The sequence below is a fragment of the Drosophila yakuba genome, chromosome X (assembly GCF_016746365.2).
Source record: "Drosophila yakuba strain Tai18E2 chromosome X, Prin_Dyak_Tai18E2_2.1, whole genome shotgun sequence".
In the NCBI taxonomy this organism is placed as follows: domain Eukaryota; kingdom Metazoa; phylum Arthropoda; class Insecta; order Diptera; family Drosophilidae; genus Drosophila; species Drosophila yakuba.
In genome coordinates this window covers 7,144,145-7,157,079 of record NC_052526.2, presented here as the reverse complement: position 1 = coordinate 7,157,079, position 12,935 = coordinate 7,144,145, and the positions used below count along the sequence as shown (strand labels likewise).

Here is a 12,935-nt window from a genome sequence, read left to right as displayed (position 1 = left end):
GAATGAGGCAAAAAAGGGAGAAAAGGAAGCTGTGCCACCGGTTTAGACCAGGCCAATGTATTTCCGTTCATATTCAAGTCCGGCAAGTGGATTTTGATTTTGATTTGGACTTGGATCTGGAGCTGGACTTATTTGCAATAATCCAAATTGCCATGGGTCGAATCGTTAGACTGTATTTCCTGTTTCGACTGCCTGATTTACTTATTGAACTGAAGCGCCATTGGACTCCAAGTCTGTCTGCGGCAAAATAAGTGTGGAAAAAACTTGTATGCTGTATAGAACATAAATCTTTTTGCTTTGATCAACATACTCTGATATACTAACATTTTCAGGCAACTAAGTAATCTAAGCGTTTTTCGTTTTGAAAAGCGATTTTGGTTTTGAAACGAATTTTGAAAATGAAACTACCAGCTGATGCAAGTAATCCTTTAATCGCAGGTCTCTCCAAACGACCGCTGGGCCCGCCGCATCGTAAAAGCAGTCTACCAAAGCATCAGGAGGTGAAGCGCCGCTTTCTGGAAATTTGTGATACGACCTTCTCGGAGGAGGTGAGGGCCGCCCTCCGCCTGCCGGCCTTCGATTCCTACGAGTGGAGCGATGCCGATGTCATCCATCTCATGCAGACCATGTTCGTGGAGCTGGGCTTCATCGAGAAGTTCAGCATTCCGGTGGACACGCTGCGCGAGTGGCTCTACGAGGTCTACAAGCACTACAACGAGGTGCCCTTCCACAACTTTCGGCACTGCTTCTGCGTTGCCCAAATGGTGAGCCAAACTCTATATATACTCTATAATATAATATTATATATATATCAGACATCTTGCACGTTGAGTAATTTAAACTCTTACGTCTTATGCTACAATTTAAGTTTCCCTTGATTATGAGCCACAATATCTGTATGTACATATATTCTGCAATCTGAAGAGCTTGTATATTTGTATATATATGGAATATTTTTGCAAGCAAGCACAAATTCCTTGAAGTGAAATCGGATATGCGCTGTAGTTTTCCCCTAATGGCCTTTCCTTGGGCAATACACGTTGTGATCTAATATATATAATATTACACAAGCCCCCACTAACCCGTGTCGCAAATTATTAATAAAATACTCGAGCGTATATATACGGAAGAGTAGTTATTCCTCACCGTGATTTTGATTTCTCGTCCTTCTCGATATGACTTTAAAATGCAGAAGTAGGGCGCAGATAGCATGGTCTTTATCTTGCATAATAATCCAACAATCCAATTATTTGGAACAATAAGAGCATTTCGCAGTTTTGTGGCCAAGAAAAACTCAAAACCTTATCCACTTCGTCTACCTTTTGCCTTTATTTTCCAACAACTCATTAACAAATAAGGAAATAATTGATGCAGATATTTTCCACACCGAACACTAATAAATGCATGTAAAATGTGTATGTATGTATGTACATGTGTATATAGATGTGTGTGAACGGACAGACAAAACTTGCAATCGATATAATGTGGGAATTTTTATAAGGCGCACATAAGTATGGCTATATTCTATATCTGAATCTCGCTGACTGTAAACGGTGTCTGTGTGCGTGTCGCTTTGTCATTGTGTGGGTGCCAACAATGAGCGGCGCCCAGTGGTATGCAATGCAAAAATAAACCAAAGCGCCAAAGGGCAATTCACCCAAAACGCTCACACACACACACACACACACAAAGACAGGACATACATACATACGTGTGAATGCCTGTGAGTGCGAAATGTGGCTTAGAGCAGGACCTATTTTTAGCTGCCAAGATTCGTCCAAGATACGAAGAATTTGTTTCTCTTTTAAATGGAAAGCCCGTGTGTTGCAAAGTGAGAAGTGAGAAGTGAGCGGAGGCGAGTGGCAAAGGCAAGACCGAGTGACTGGTCACTCACCCAGTATTGTCAAAAAAAAAAAAAACCACCCATGTTCAGAGAAAAAAAAAGAAAGAAAGAACCCTCCTTCCCAACTGAGCACTTAGAACAGCGACCCACTTGGCTGCTGCTCAAGTGCCAGCGGAACATATTTTTCGTAACCTACATTTTTGGCAAATGAAAGTTGCCGGGTGTTGTTGCATCTTTTGCAGCGCGCTCCTTTCATTTTACTTGCCCCAAAATGCATACCCTATTATGCATTATACTTGGGCATAACCCACAAGCTACAAAACTGCCAACATGACTGGTGTAATATAACAGCATAATAGTTTCAATTCTGCTTTTTCCAATTTGAATTAAGTTTTTAATCTGCAAGTAGAGAATATGCCATTTTTACTACTCTATCACCTTAAAATGCAGCTCTATTTGCATTCTTTTAAAGTCTCATTTCACTTCTTGTGTGAAATAGCAGCTGAAATAAATTCAAATGCATTGTCACTCCGAGCTTATTTCAATGGCAAACTTTGCCATAAAGCGCTGCACTTAGTCGATCTTCACTGTAGCAGTAACTTCTGAAGGAACTAAGACAAAGACACACACACACACACACAACAAGGAAGGAAAAAAAACAACAAGAAAAGCGAAACGAAAACTTTAATAAATTATTTTTCCAGGCAACAAAGGCTAACAGGTAAAGGGCGGGTAAGAAGGGGGTGGGCGTGGCAACAGCGGTAGACTGCAAGCTGAAGTCAACAATAAGGGAGCGACTGAGGTGAGTGAGGTGTGTGTGGGGGGTGTGGGGGGCAAAGGAGGACAATAGGACGACAGAAAGTCAGATAGTCGAGGCATCAAGTATACGCACGGTTGCCCCATTGCAAAATTGCTGCCACAAGCGCAACTATGACAATCGCATTATTATTTCTCTGCCGTTGTTGCTGTTAAATATGTTTGCCATAAACCGCATTATGTGCCAGACAAAAACAAAAACAAAAACACCAGAATGCTAAAAAAAAAAGCAAAAAAAAAAAAAGGAAAAAAAATACAAGAAGACGACAAAAAAAAAGAAACCATGGCCACGCAAACACAAACATGGGGGAGCGCCCATTGTCATCGTGCTCGTCATCATCGGTGGCCAACTCATTGCCGTTCCCACCTGCGCCCCACCTGTGTGCACTATTTTTATGATTGTCCTGGCCGCGTAACGGTATTGCACTTTGCACTGACCGAAGGACACGTGCAGAGGACTTGCAGCCGCAGTCACTTTAGGCCACGAAAAAACTACCCAATTGATGGGGATTTAAACATCCACTGCACATGGTTTTGTGGCTGCATTAACCTTCCAAAAGTTATTCACTTTTTGTGTACATCTTTTTATTCGTTCTTTTTTTATTTTTGATTTCTAAATATGTTCACATTTTTCTCTATTTTTTAATCGTACAAAAGTAATTCACTCTTTGTGTTTATTTTTTTATCCAGTTTATTTTATTTTCGATTTCTAAATATGTGCACATTTTTCTTTAATTTATTAATCTTTCAAAAGTAATTCACTCTTTGTGTTTATTTTTTTATCCAGCTTATTTTATTTTCGATTTCTAAATGTGTTCACATTTTTCTTTAATTTTTAATCGTCCAAAAGTAATTCACTCTTTGTGTTTATTTTTTATCCAGTTTATTTTATTTTCGATTTCTAAATGTGTTCACATTTTTCTTTAATTTATTAATCTTCCAAAAGTAATTCACTTTTTGTGTGCATTTTTTATCCAGCTTATTTTATTTTCGATTTCTAAATATGTTCACATTTTTTTTTTGTGACGAAATCGGCTTGGTTTATTTTGCAAATAAAACCAGCAAAGTGAATCAATTCTTCAGTGGTCATCAAAATCCTATTAAAATCATAAACCTTTATTGGTTTTGAAAAAGAGAGAGTTTTAGTTATTTGACTTTAAATCGAAAAGCTGCGACTAATAATTGTAAATAATCGTATGTTTGTGGCAACGAGGCACAAAAAAAAAGCTTTTGGCATATTCAGCTTTGGCAAAAATTCCTTGTTAAATATGGCATATGAATCGATGGCAGAATGGTTTGAATTTCGAACTCCGGCCAGCACTTTTTCCCCTTTTTTGGTGTACGAAACACCCTATCCCCTATTCATTTTTATAGCTTTCCAACGATCCATATGCGCTGTTGCGTATTTTACAATTCAATGGGGACGGCCATTTGCATAGGCGGGTTTTGGGCCATCAGCACAGTTGCGGTTGCAAAAATAGCAACAAACTAATAGTAAAACCAATAGAAGTTCTTTAATATCGAGTGGCGTCATCTGAATGTCTAAATATGATATTGAAATGAAATACCGCAATCTTGATTTTCATTTAATACTTTTCATTGCAATTGAATGTCATACATTCGATGGGTTTCTTCGGCGTGATTGTTGATTTTTGCACTGCACTCTATTAATGCTACTTGCCGCAGCTGTCAGTGCTTGTTAGAGGGCATATGTATGTGTGCTGCTATGTGTGTGTGCGTGTGTGTGTGTGCGTGTGAGGACCTAAAAGCCGTTTGCAGGACATGACAGTCAAGCCGTTAAGCGGCTTTCGCCCCAACTACAAACAGGCGAACAAAAACTGCTGAGCATTAAGGCAGCGGCAAGAGCGTAAATTTAAATTATTGAACCGAAGCCGCCGAAAACCGACTGGTGGCTTGTACTCCTTGTTTTTTTTCTCTATTTGTTGTTTTCATTTTCGTTTCCTTTTTTTCCCCTATTTTCCCGCCGAGAATTTAGCCGCTGCTGCCCCGCAAAGGGGGCGTGACCGACACACACTTTGACTAATTTCCATTGGCTGCACTTTTCATCTGACGCTGCAGTTGATTTCCTTGGTGTATTTTTGCCACTATCCGCTGAAAAGTTTGCCAACAAGCAGAAAATGCACCACCCTTGAGAGTTGGCATAGTGTGGGTGCTGGGTGGTTGGGTGGTTGGCTGGTTGGGTGGTTTGAGTGGGTTGTTAGTTGTCTGCGTCTGTTTGTTGACAATGAATTTAGATAAACTTGCGAAATTCGAAACGCAAACAGCATTTGCATTTGCATAAATTTATAGCATCACCACACCCCACACCCCTGCGCCCACGCTTTGTCTCCCAGAGCGATTTTGTTTTCACACCATATCCCTCTATATATATATATAGTCTATATATATATGTATAGATATATATGCATATCGCATAGCCCTCGCTCTTTCACAATTTCGATCCCCGGCCCCTTTCACTCGCACTTAATGCCAAAGTAAACGCAATGGCGGCGAAAGTTGTGCAACAACTTTCACGTCCAGAGACCCCAAAGTCTCACCTCTTTGGGGCCACCCAACCCCATCTCTGGATGCGGCACACACACCCCCCTCCCTTTCCATCCCCCCCTCCTTCGCCTTGCAAGTTTAGTGCAAAGAGCTGAGTAAAGTTTGCGCTGCTTTCGCATTTCGAAGAGCTTCAATTGAACGCTGTTGAAATTCCTCGAGGGTCTCCGTCGCCCAGTCATCTTCATTTGCAGCTCCGAAAGGACAGAGAGCTCGAGAATGCACCACGGTTGGGACTAGAAGTTACCCAATCAATCAGAAGGGAAGTACTGGATATTATACTACATTTAGAGTCCAAGGACCACCAAAATAAGTACTACAATCTGTAATCTCTAAAAGTCTAAATGAATCGGTGTCTTACTTGTTGCATCCCTTTCAGTAGTTGGTATTTTAAACTTCCGTGAGAATATCGGGTTTGAGTATGGCTTTTTCAATAATCTTGCGCAAACACCAAACGCCCTTCCACTTGCCAAGCATACAGGGTATCAAAAAAAAGGGGTTAAGTGTGGCAAGAGAGTTTGGGTTGGGGCAGGTCCTTCTACTGGTAATTGCAAGGGTTTCGCTGCAGACAAATTAAGTTGGCACAAGGCAGGAAGCCTGGGGAACGGGGGAGCAGAGGGGGAGCATGAGGTTCGAGGTGCGACAGGAGCAAACGATAAAGGTTATAGACGGTGGATCGGATTAAATAGGTGGAAAAATGGTTAAATGCCAGGCAGCTTTAAGCCAGTCGCTTTGCCTTACCTTACCTGTCTAACCTCGAGCGGATAAGTTTAAATGTTAAATTGCCAGGACTAATTGGCCGCATCAAGATAAATGGCTAGATCGATGATGCTCGAGGGCCAGATGATGCGTTGCATCCTTCCAAAGGATACCCAACTGGGTTTTGCTTACAAATTCAATGGGGGAAAACAGAATGCTGTATAATTAGCCGGGCGAGCGAATAATGAAGCTATTAAGTATAGAAACTTTTTAGTTTGGGTTGTAAAACAATGAAATAGCTCTACGTTCACTTCTTACTCCATGAAACAAAATGTATGTAAATGTATAGATTAAAGATACAAGAGTGTATAGAATATAAATCATAACATTTTCTTTAAATCAATTATATATATTATATACCATTATAATTAAATGAAATGCATTCGATTGTGTTTTTTTCAGATGTATGCCATAACGCGCCAGGCGAATTTGCTGAGTCGCCTGGGCGATCTAGAGTGTCTGATCCTTTTGGTGTCCTGCATCTGCCACGACCTCGACCATCCTGGCTACAATAATATCTACCAGATCAATGCCCGCACCGAGCTGGCTCTCAGGTGAGTAAATCCATTGCGGATTTGTGAATATATATATAACTACATGAATATCTTTATTTGCAGATACAATGACATCTCACCGCTGGAGAACCACCATTGTTCGATAGCGTTCCGCCTGCTGGAGCATCCCGAATGCAATATATTCAAGAACTTCAGCCGCGACACCTTCAAGTGAGTTTGAGCTCGATTTAAGGTCCTATTTGCCCGGGGATTCGGTTCGGTGGCTTTGGGTCAATTAATTGCCAAGCATCCACTTTATGCGCGGCACGTACCGAATGACATTGCATTAAACGCTCGCCCCATTGCCGTGGTAATTAACAGCTACCAGCTTCCAACTACCAGCTACCCAGCTACCCAGCTACCCAGCTGCACTGCATCCAACGCCACAACGCCCATCTCCAGTTTCCCAACACCCACGGCGAACGCCACCCCACTTGACCTCCATCGCCCACCGCCCACCCATTGTCCTGACCCAATCTGAAATCCATGCCAAGGCACGACTGCGAAATCCATTGATTTAATATTTAAAGAGCGAAAAACTGAGCAATTCTGTGGCGCCAGCCAAAGGTGATGAACGTATGATACCCCTTACTATATAGTATGCAAGCATTCAGGGAAACCAAAAACAAGGGAATTTTTAGTTTTAAATAGGAATTTGTTAGGCAGCGCACATTTTGAGTTATTTTTCATAATTCTAATCATAGAATTATAAACTTTTTAACTTTGAAAAATCTATATACCCCATGGATGTGCATTCGTTGGGTTTTAAAAATAAGTATCGCGTAAAGTAAAAAAGTTGCAACAGAAGAAGAAAAGCGTAGTTTTCTACGGAATGTTCATGCAGCTATTGTTGTTTTTTTCATTGGTTTTCCCTGGTTTCCCGGGTTTTCCTGGGTTTTTGCTGGATTTCCCACGGTTTTCCGCTTACAATATGCAGCCTGGCTGGGAATCGAATGAAGATTAAGCTGTAATTGGCCCGCACACGACATAATCCCAGTGTTCAGCTCGCTTATAACTTAACTTAATTCGAGAGAAAGCGCCCATCGCCAATCGAGTGCAATTGAAATCCATCGAACGCACAATTGCCATTGGGCAATCGATTTATCGAGTAATTAATATAAATCTCTCACCGTTTCGTTTGCTTAAATTGTCAGTTGAAATTTATGATGTGTGCGTAACACTACAGTTAAGAGCAGCTTGCAACAACCTCGAAAGTACCTTTATACATTTAACAATTCAAACGAAATAGTTAGTTATAAATGTTATATTGTACTTATTAGCATACTGTTTCTAAAAGTTCAAAGACTTTCCTCTCGCCTTATTAACGCTTATCCAATCACTTCTTGAAAAAATACCCGTACTACTTAACCAGTTTCGATTAGCTAATGAAAATGGCGAGGAAGAGCGCAATGTTTGCTTTCCGCAGATTATACGTTTATATAATAAAGCTATTTGATGGCTTAGCGAAGCATTTTCCGCGCTTAACTGTTAAACTGACCCCCCGCAACTAGCTTTTCGCATTCTAAACTCACTTGCCATCCCACTTTCCCCACTTTCCCCACTTTTCCCACTTTTCCCACTTTCCCCAACTTTCCTCGCATTTTCCTGCCATCCACTCCACCGCTTTTCTTGCAATTTCATTTATTCTGCGTAATTTTTTCTTTACTCCGCATTCATTGCATGCATTTTATATTGGAAAATATTCCACAAACACTAATTAAGTGGATTAGCTGGCGAAATGCTTTTCCACGACTTTGACTTGCATGGGCGAAGAAGATGTGCATGGAAAGTGTGGAAAATCGCGAGAAAATGCGGGATAGTGGATATTGTTGGTATTGCGAAATGAATGAAATGAATAACGGGAGGCTGGCTGGCATCAAACTTCATCATCATCACCAATCACAGTAGTCATCATGAACAAGAAACGCAATCAAGGGAAAGCCGCGCCCTTGACAACATAATCGCCTGCCGCCCTCTAACACACATTATCCACCCACTTTTCCACATTTTCCTACATTTTCCCACATTTTCTCTGGCAAGTTTGTGTGCATAAACTATTGGATACTTTTGGGAGTTTTTGATGGTGAAACTTGTTGGCAAATGCACACAATATGCCAGCCATCATCAGACGAGTGGGGCGGTTAAAGCGGGCGGAAAATGCGTGGGTGGTGGTGAAAAGCGAGTGAAAAGCGGGTGAAAAGCGGTTGGGGAATCGATGTGTGGCCTTTGCCAAGCAAGCATCCGTAGACAGTTGTCGTTGCGATTAGTAAGCATGATTATTACCAGAGAATTGCTTGGGCATGTGCATAAATTTGGCCATTGTTCCTGGAATATCCAACCAAATAAGTAAATATTATTATTCCATTTGCCTCAGCAATAACAAGTCAGACCGCTGAGAATTAACCCCAATTCGAATGCTGCAATTCGTGTAACGAGTATCTGCAGTTTCCAAAATGCCATTCAGCAAGGCATTCTGCTCTCCTATTAGGGAAATACAAAACAACTATTATTTAGTTAATAATAACTACTTATTAGTTACTTACATAGTTTTTTCACAGCACATTTGCTAGGATTAATGAATTGGATATCTACAATTTAATTAACACATTTGCTTGAAGCTGCATACAGCTAAGTAATGAAAAACGGATTGCGAATAAATCATTAGGCAAACTTGCGATCCAGCATACATGATATACATATACATATTTTAATGAAGGTAATTTGATTTAACAACTGCATTAATCACTGCTTAATTGCATCACTGTAATAAGCTAATTAAACGGCAGAGGTAAATTGTATTTACATTCATAAACCGATTTTATATCAAAGCAATAATGGCAAATATTTGACCACCTGCCAAATTCTTCGTATTTCGGTTTATTTTTTGTTGCATATTGTGGGGCTGATTTTTTATTTATCTGCTGCTGCTGTGGTGTATGTGTATGTGTGGGCGTTGCAGGTGTGGCAGGCGTGGCAGTGTGCAAAAAACAAACTCAACTACGCGTGGTTGCATTTCATTGGTTTGTGGCCAAACTTCAATTTCACAAAAAAAAAATAAAAATGAAAAAAAAATAGCTACACTTGTGTGTACATGTAAAAAGGTGGCTGAAAAGTCGATGATGGCAATTGCACAATAAAAAAAAAAACACCTGAAGTGCAATATCAGACAAATAACAACGGAAATAATTAAATTTACATTGACCAGCGGCTTTACGTTGAAAACATTGCACTTCTATTGATTACAAAAACATGGTTTCATATCAAAGACATCATTTAAAGGGTCGTTTTTACATGCGTACATGATTGCTACATGATAGCCATAGATCACAAATATATATATTTATATAGTTGTATAAAAATGAAGATAAGTAGCCATTATTTCTCGTTAATTTCAGGCTACAGTCTAATTTATTTCTGTGTCGATTAGTTTATAACATTATAACATCAGTTTTAACATAAGAGCCAGTAGACATAAGACATTCACCAAATGCGGCACTTGTCGATGGGATTCATCCGGCTGCTGGCCTGGCACTGAAAGGTGTCCCCGAACTCCGGCATGTTGCCGAGGACATTATTAACCCGCTCCGCGTGTCCGGCATGTCGACTCAAGCCCGTCGTACTGGCCACCGTGCCACACCAATTTTGGGCAAAGGCCACGAAGAAGGTGCGCAAATTTGCAGCGTCGCCACTGCGACGGCGATATGTGTCGAGGGCCAAGCGAAGACCCTCCGTATCGGCGATGTTCTCGTTGACGGTTAGCGTGGCATTACTGTACCGTACGCCCAAATAGCAGCCAGCTCTCAGGCTAAAACGTATAATCGCCCTGGCCGGCCACTGGCCATTGGCCAACTGGCCGATGGCATCGTAATTAAGGCCATCGTAGTCGAAGGCGTGAACCATTTCGTGGGCCAGGATGTAGCCCAATCCGGCGGATAGTTTGGCCATCGTGTCCGCCTGCGAGGAGCACTGCTGCTGCTGGATGAGGGGCGTGGCCATCAGGCCGAGCGGCAACTCAATGCGATTCAACTTGAGGCGATAGTAGGCATTCACGGACAGCGGATCCGCTGGCGCCGATGTCACTGGCTCACCGAATACCTGCCGAAATTCCAATTTGGCTTGGCTAAGTGACAACTGCAATAGGTTCTCATCACAATTGCCGCCCAGCAGGGGCGTGCCAGCAGCACCATTGAGATTGGGATTGGAATTGGGATTGGGATTGGTATTGGGATTGGGATTGGTATTGGTATTGGGATCCTGCAGACGAGGCGTCAGCAAACGCATGGCCCTCAGTTTATCACGAGCCAAGTTGCGGGTGACCAAATCGTCGTGAAAGACCTCCGTTTCATTCAGCACCAACTCAAATTGCTGTTTCAGATCTCGAAATAGCACGGCTATCTGCTGTATGGCCGTGTCATACACATCCTGATACGATTCACCCAGTACCAATTGCATTTGCAGTCGTCCCAGTTGTCCGGGCATTAGTTTCCTCAACTGTTCCAGGCAATGTTCCCGCTGGCTGCTCAACTTATCGTCGTCGTGCAATCGCAATTCAAAATATGCGGGCAACTGCAGGAGCAGCCACGTGGACATGATCGTGGGATCCAACGTATGCTCCGCCAGTAATCTCTGCAGTCCCTGCAGATACTCCACATCCGCCACCAGCAGCAGGCTCGTTGAATCCCAATCGATGCCCTGCAGAATCGTCTCAAAGTATCGCTTCAACTGCAAGCCGGGCAGCTGCTGCTCCAAATCCTGGAGGCTCTCGGGTTTGCGCAACACCAACGTCTGTTCCACATCGTTGGGCAATAGCTTCTGCAGACTCTTCTCGAACTCAACCAATTTCTCGGCCAGCAGCGCAGCTCTACGCACTCGCAGGCCCAATTCCAGTAGCAAAATCTTCAGATAACGCTGATACAGGAACTCATTCAGTTCATCATCGCGGCCCAGTAGCTCGAACTTGGGTGGCAGCATGTAGAAGATCCGCTGATCCGCCGACTGCCAGTTGTCCTGCACCAGGAGTCTCCAAAAGCCCTGTGCTCCATACGTTCGCAGCCCGGCATTGGCCAGCACCCAATCGAAGGTGTCGCTATTGTTGGTCAGCAGCGGGAAGTTGGCACCACTTTGGGCCAGTGCATCGGTGTAGCTTCTTATCGACTGGCCACTCGACAAGCAGCTTCTGTAGAACGTGGCCAGTTGGTTGGTCGAGGAGTTGCTAGTAGAGTTGGTGGGTGAGGAGTCCTCTAGAGATCGGATGAGTTGAAGCTTTAGATTTGCCACCCACTTGGATCGCATGTCATGGGCACCGAGAGTGCGCTGCGAAGTGCTCGCATACCAATTTCCGCAGGCATGCTGATGAAAATTCACGCACGGCTTCTCCTCCGCGTCCATGTCGTTCTCCAATTGCAGCTGGCAATCCTGGGATGCCACCAGTTGCAGCAGCACTAAGACCAGGATCATTTCCACTCCCAGCCAGGTGATCGAAAATGGTGCCATCATTGCAACAGCAGCAGCAGCAGCAGCAGCTCACTTCCACTTACAGCGACGTTTGTTTACTGACACTTCCTCTCCCGCGAGTCCAAGTTCTAATCCGAATCCGAATCCGAATCCGAATCCGCAGCCCAAGTCCGGTGTGCTGATAAGCCGCCGATAACCGCGCCTGACATTCAACGTGAGTCCGCCGATGTCAACGGCAAACGAGGGGTGTTCCACTGGTTTTGCCCCAATCAGAGTTCGCAGGAAAATATATGCCACAAAATTCCAATGATAATTATATACTATATAAGATTCATTTTGTTTCGATTATAAATGCTTCTATATTCCCAATCCAATGTCAACTTACAGTTCCACTCAATGAAATCGTGTGAAACGTGTGTTGTAGTAAATCAGCTATAGTCACAAGGCCAAAACATTGAGATGAAACCGTAGATAATGCCAACCAAATTTGCTGCCGCTTCTCGAAAGTCACTGGTCCTCAGCATTTACCGTTTAATCGGAGCACACGCGTAATCAATTAATCATCTTCCATCGCCACCTACCTCCTCAGCTCCTCAGCTCCTCACCTCCCTCCTGCTCCTCTCTCTCGATGTCTCTTGATTTCAGGCACTTTGCCATGCAAAACCAAATTAGCCGGCCACCTTCAATCATTTGCCCTTCCCCCACAAACAAGCACGTGTACACTGGGAAAAAAAAGGGCATAATAAATGAAACTGCAATACATTTATTTGATTAATCCAATAGTAGGAATGTGCAAAAAGTGTAGAGCAAATGTTTAACAAATTGTGTAAATTATAGACATATTATTTTTCATTTAGGTTTCTAGATTTCTAGATTGAAGCGTGATAGTTTTGATTTCTGTGCAGTGTAGTGTAGTGTCCTCTTCCTGTGAGTTTTTGTTTCGATTG

The 12,935-nt window shown here is 42.6% G+C and overlaps 2 protein-coding genes across 2 annotated transcripts in view; one reads left to right on the top strand and one right to left on the bottom strand.

Moving 5' to 3' along the window:
- LOC6524532 (high affinity cGMP-specific 3',5'-cyclic phosphodiesterase 9A) overlaps positions 1 to 12,935 on the top strand; it is a 108,646-nt gene that overhangs the window by 83,816 nt on the left and 11,895 nt on the right. Inside the window, exons 5-7 of the mRNA XM_039377873.2 lie at positions 439 to 764; positions 6,383 to 6,534; positions 6,598 to 6,705. Coding sequence (XP_039233807.1) covers positions 439 to 764; positions 6,383 to 6,534; positions 6,598 to 6,705 — 586 coding nt within the window. The remainder of the gene's footprint in view (positions 1 to 438; positions 765 to 6,382; positions 6,535 to 6,597; positions 6,706 to 12,935) is intronic.
- Positions 9,913 to 12,101, bottom strand: LOC6524533 (neprilysin-1). The gene has a single exon (XM_002100354.4). The coding sequence runs from the start codon at positions 12,028 to 12,030 to the stop codon at positions 10,015 to 10,017; it is 2,016 nt and encodes a 671-aa protein (XP_002100390.1). The 5' UTR covers positions 12,031 to 12,101; the 3' UTR covers positions 9,913 to 10,014.

Excerpts from the sequence above, each read along its gene's own strand:
- LOC6524533 (XM_002100354.4), bottom strand. The coding sequence starts at position 12,030 with ATGATGGCACCATTTTCGATCACCTGGCTGGGAGTGGAAATGATCCTG.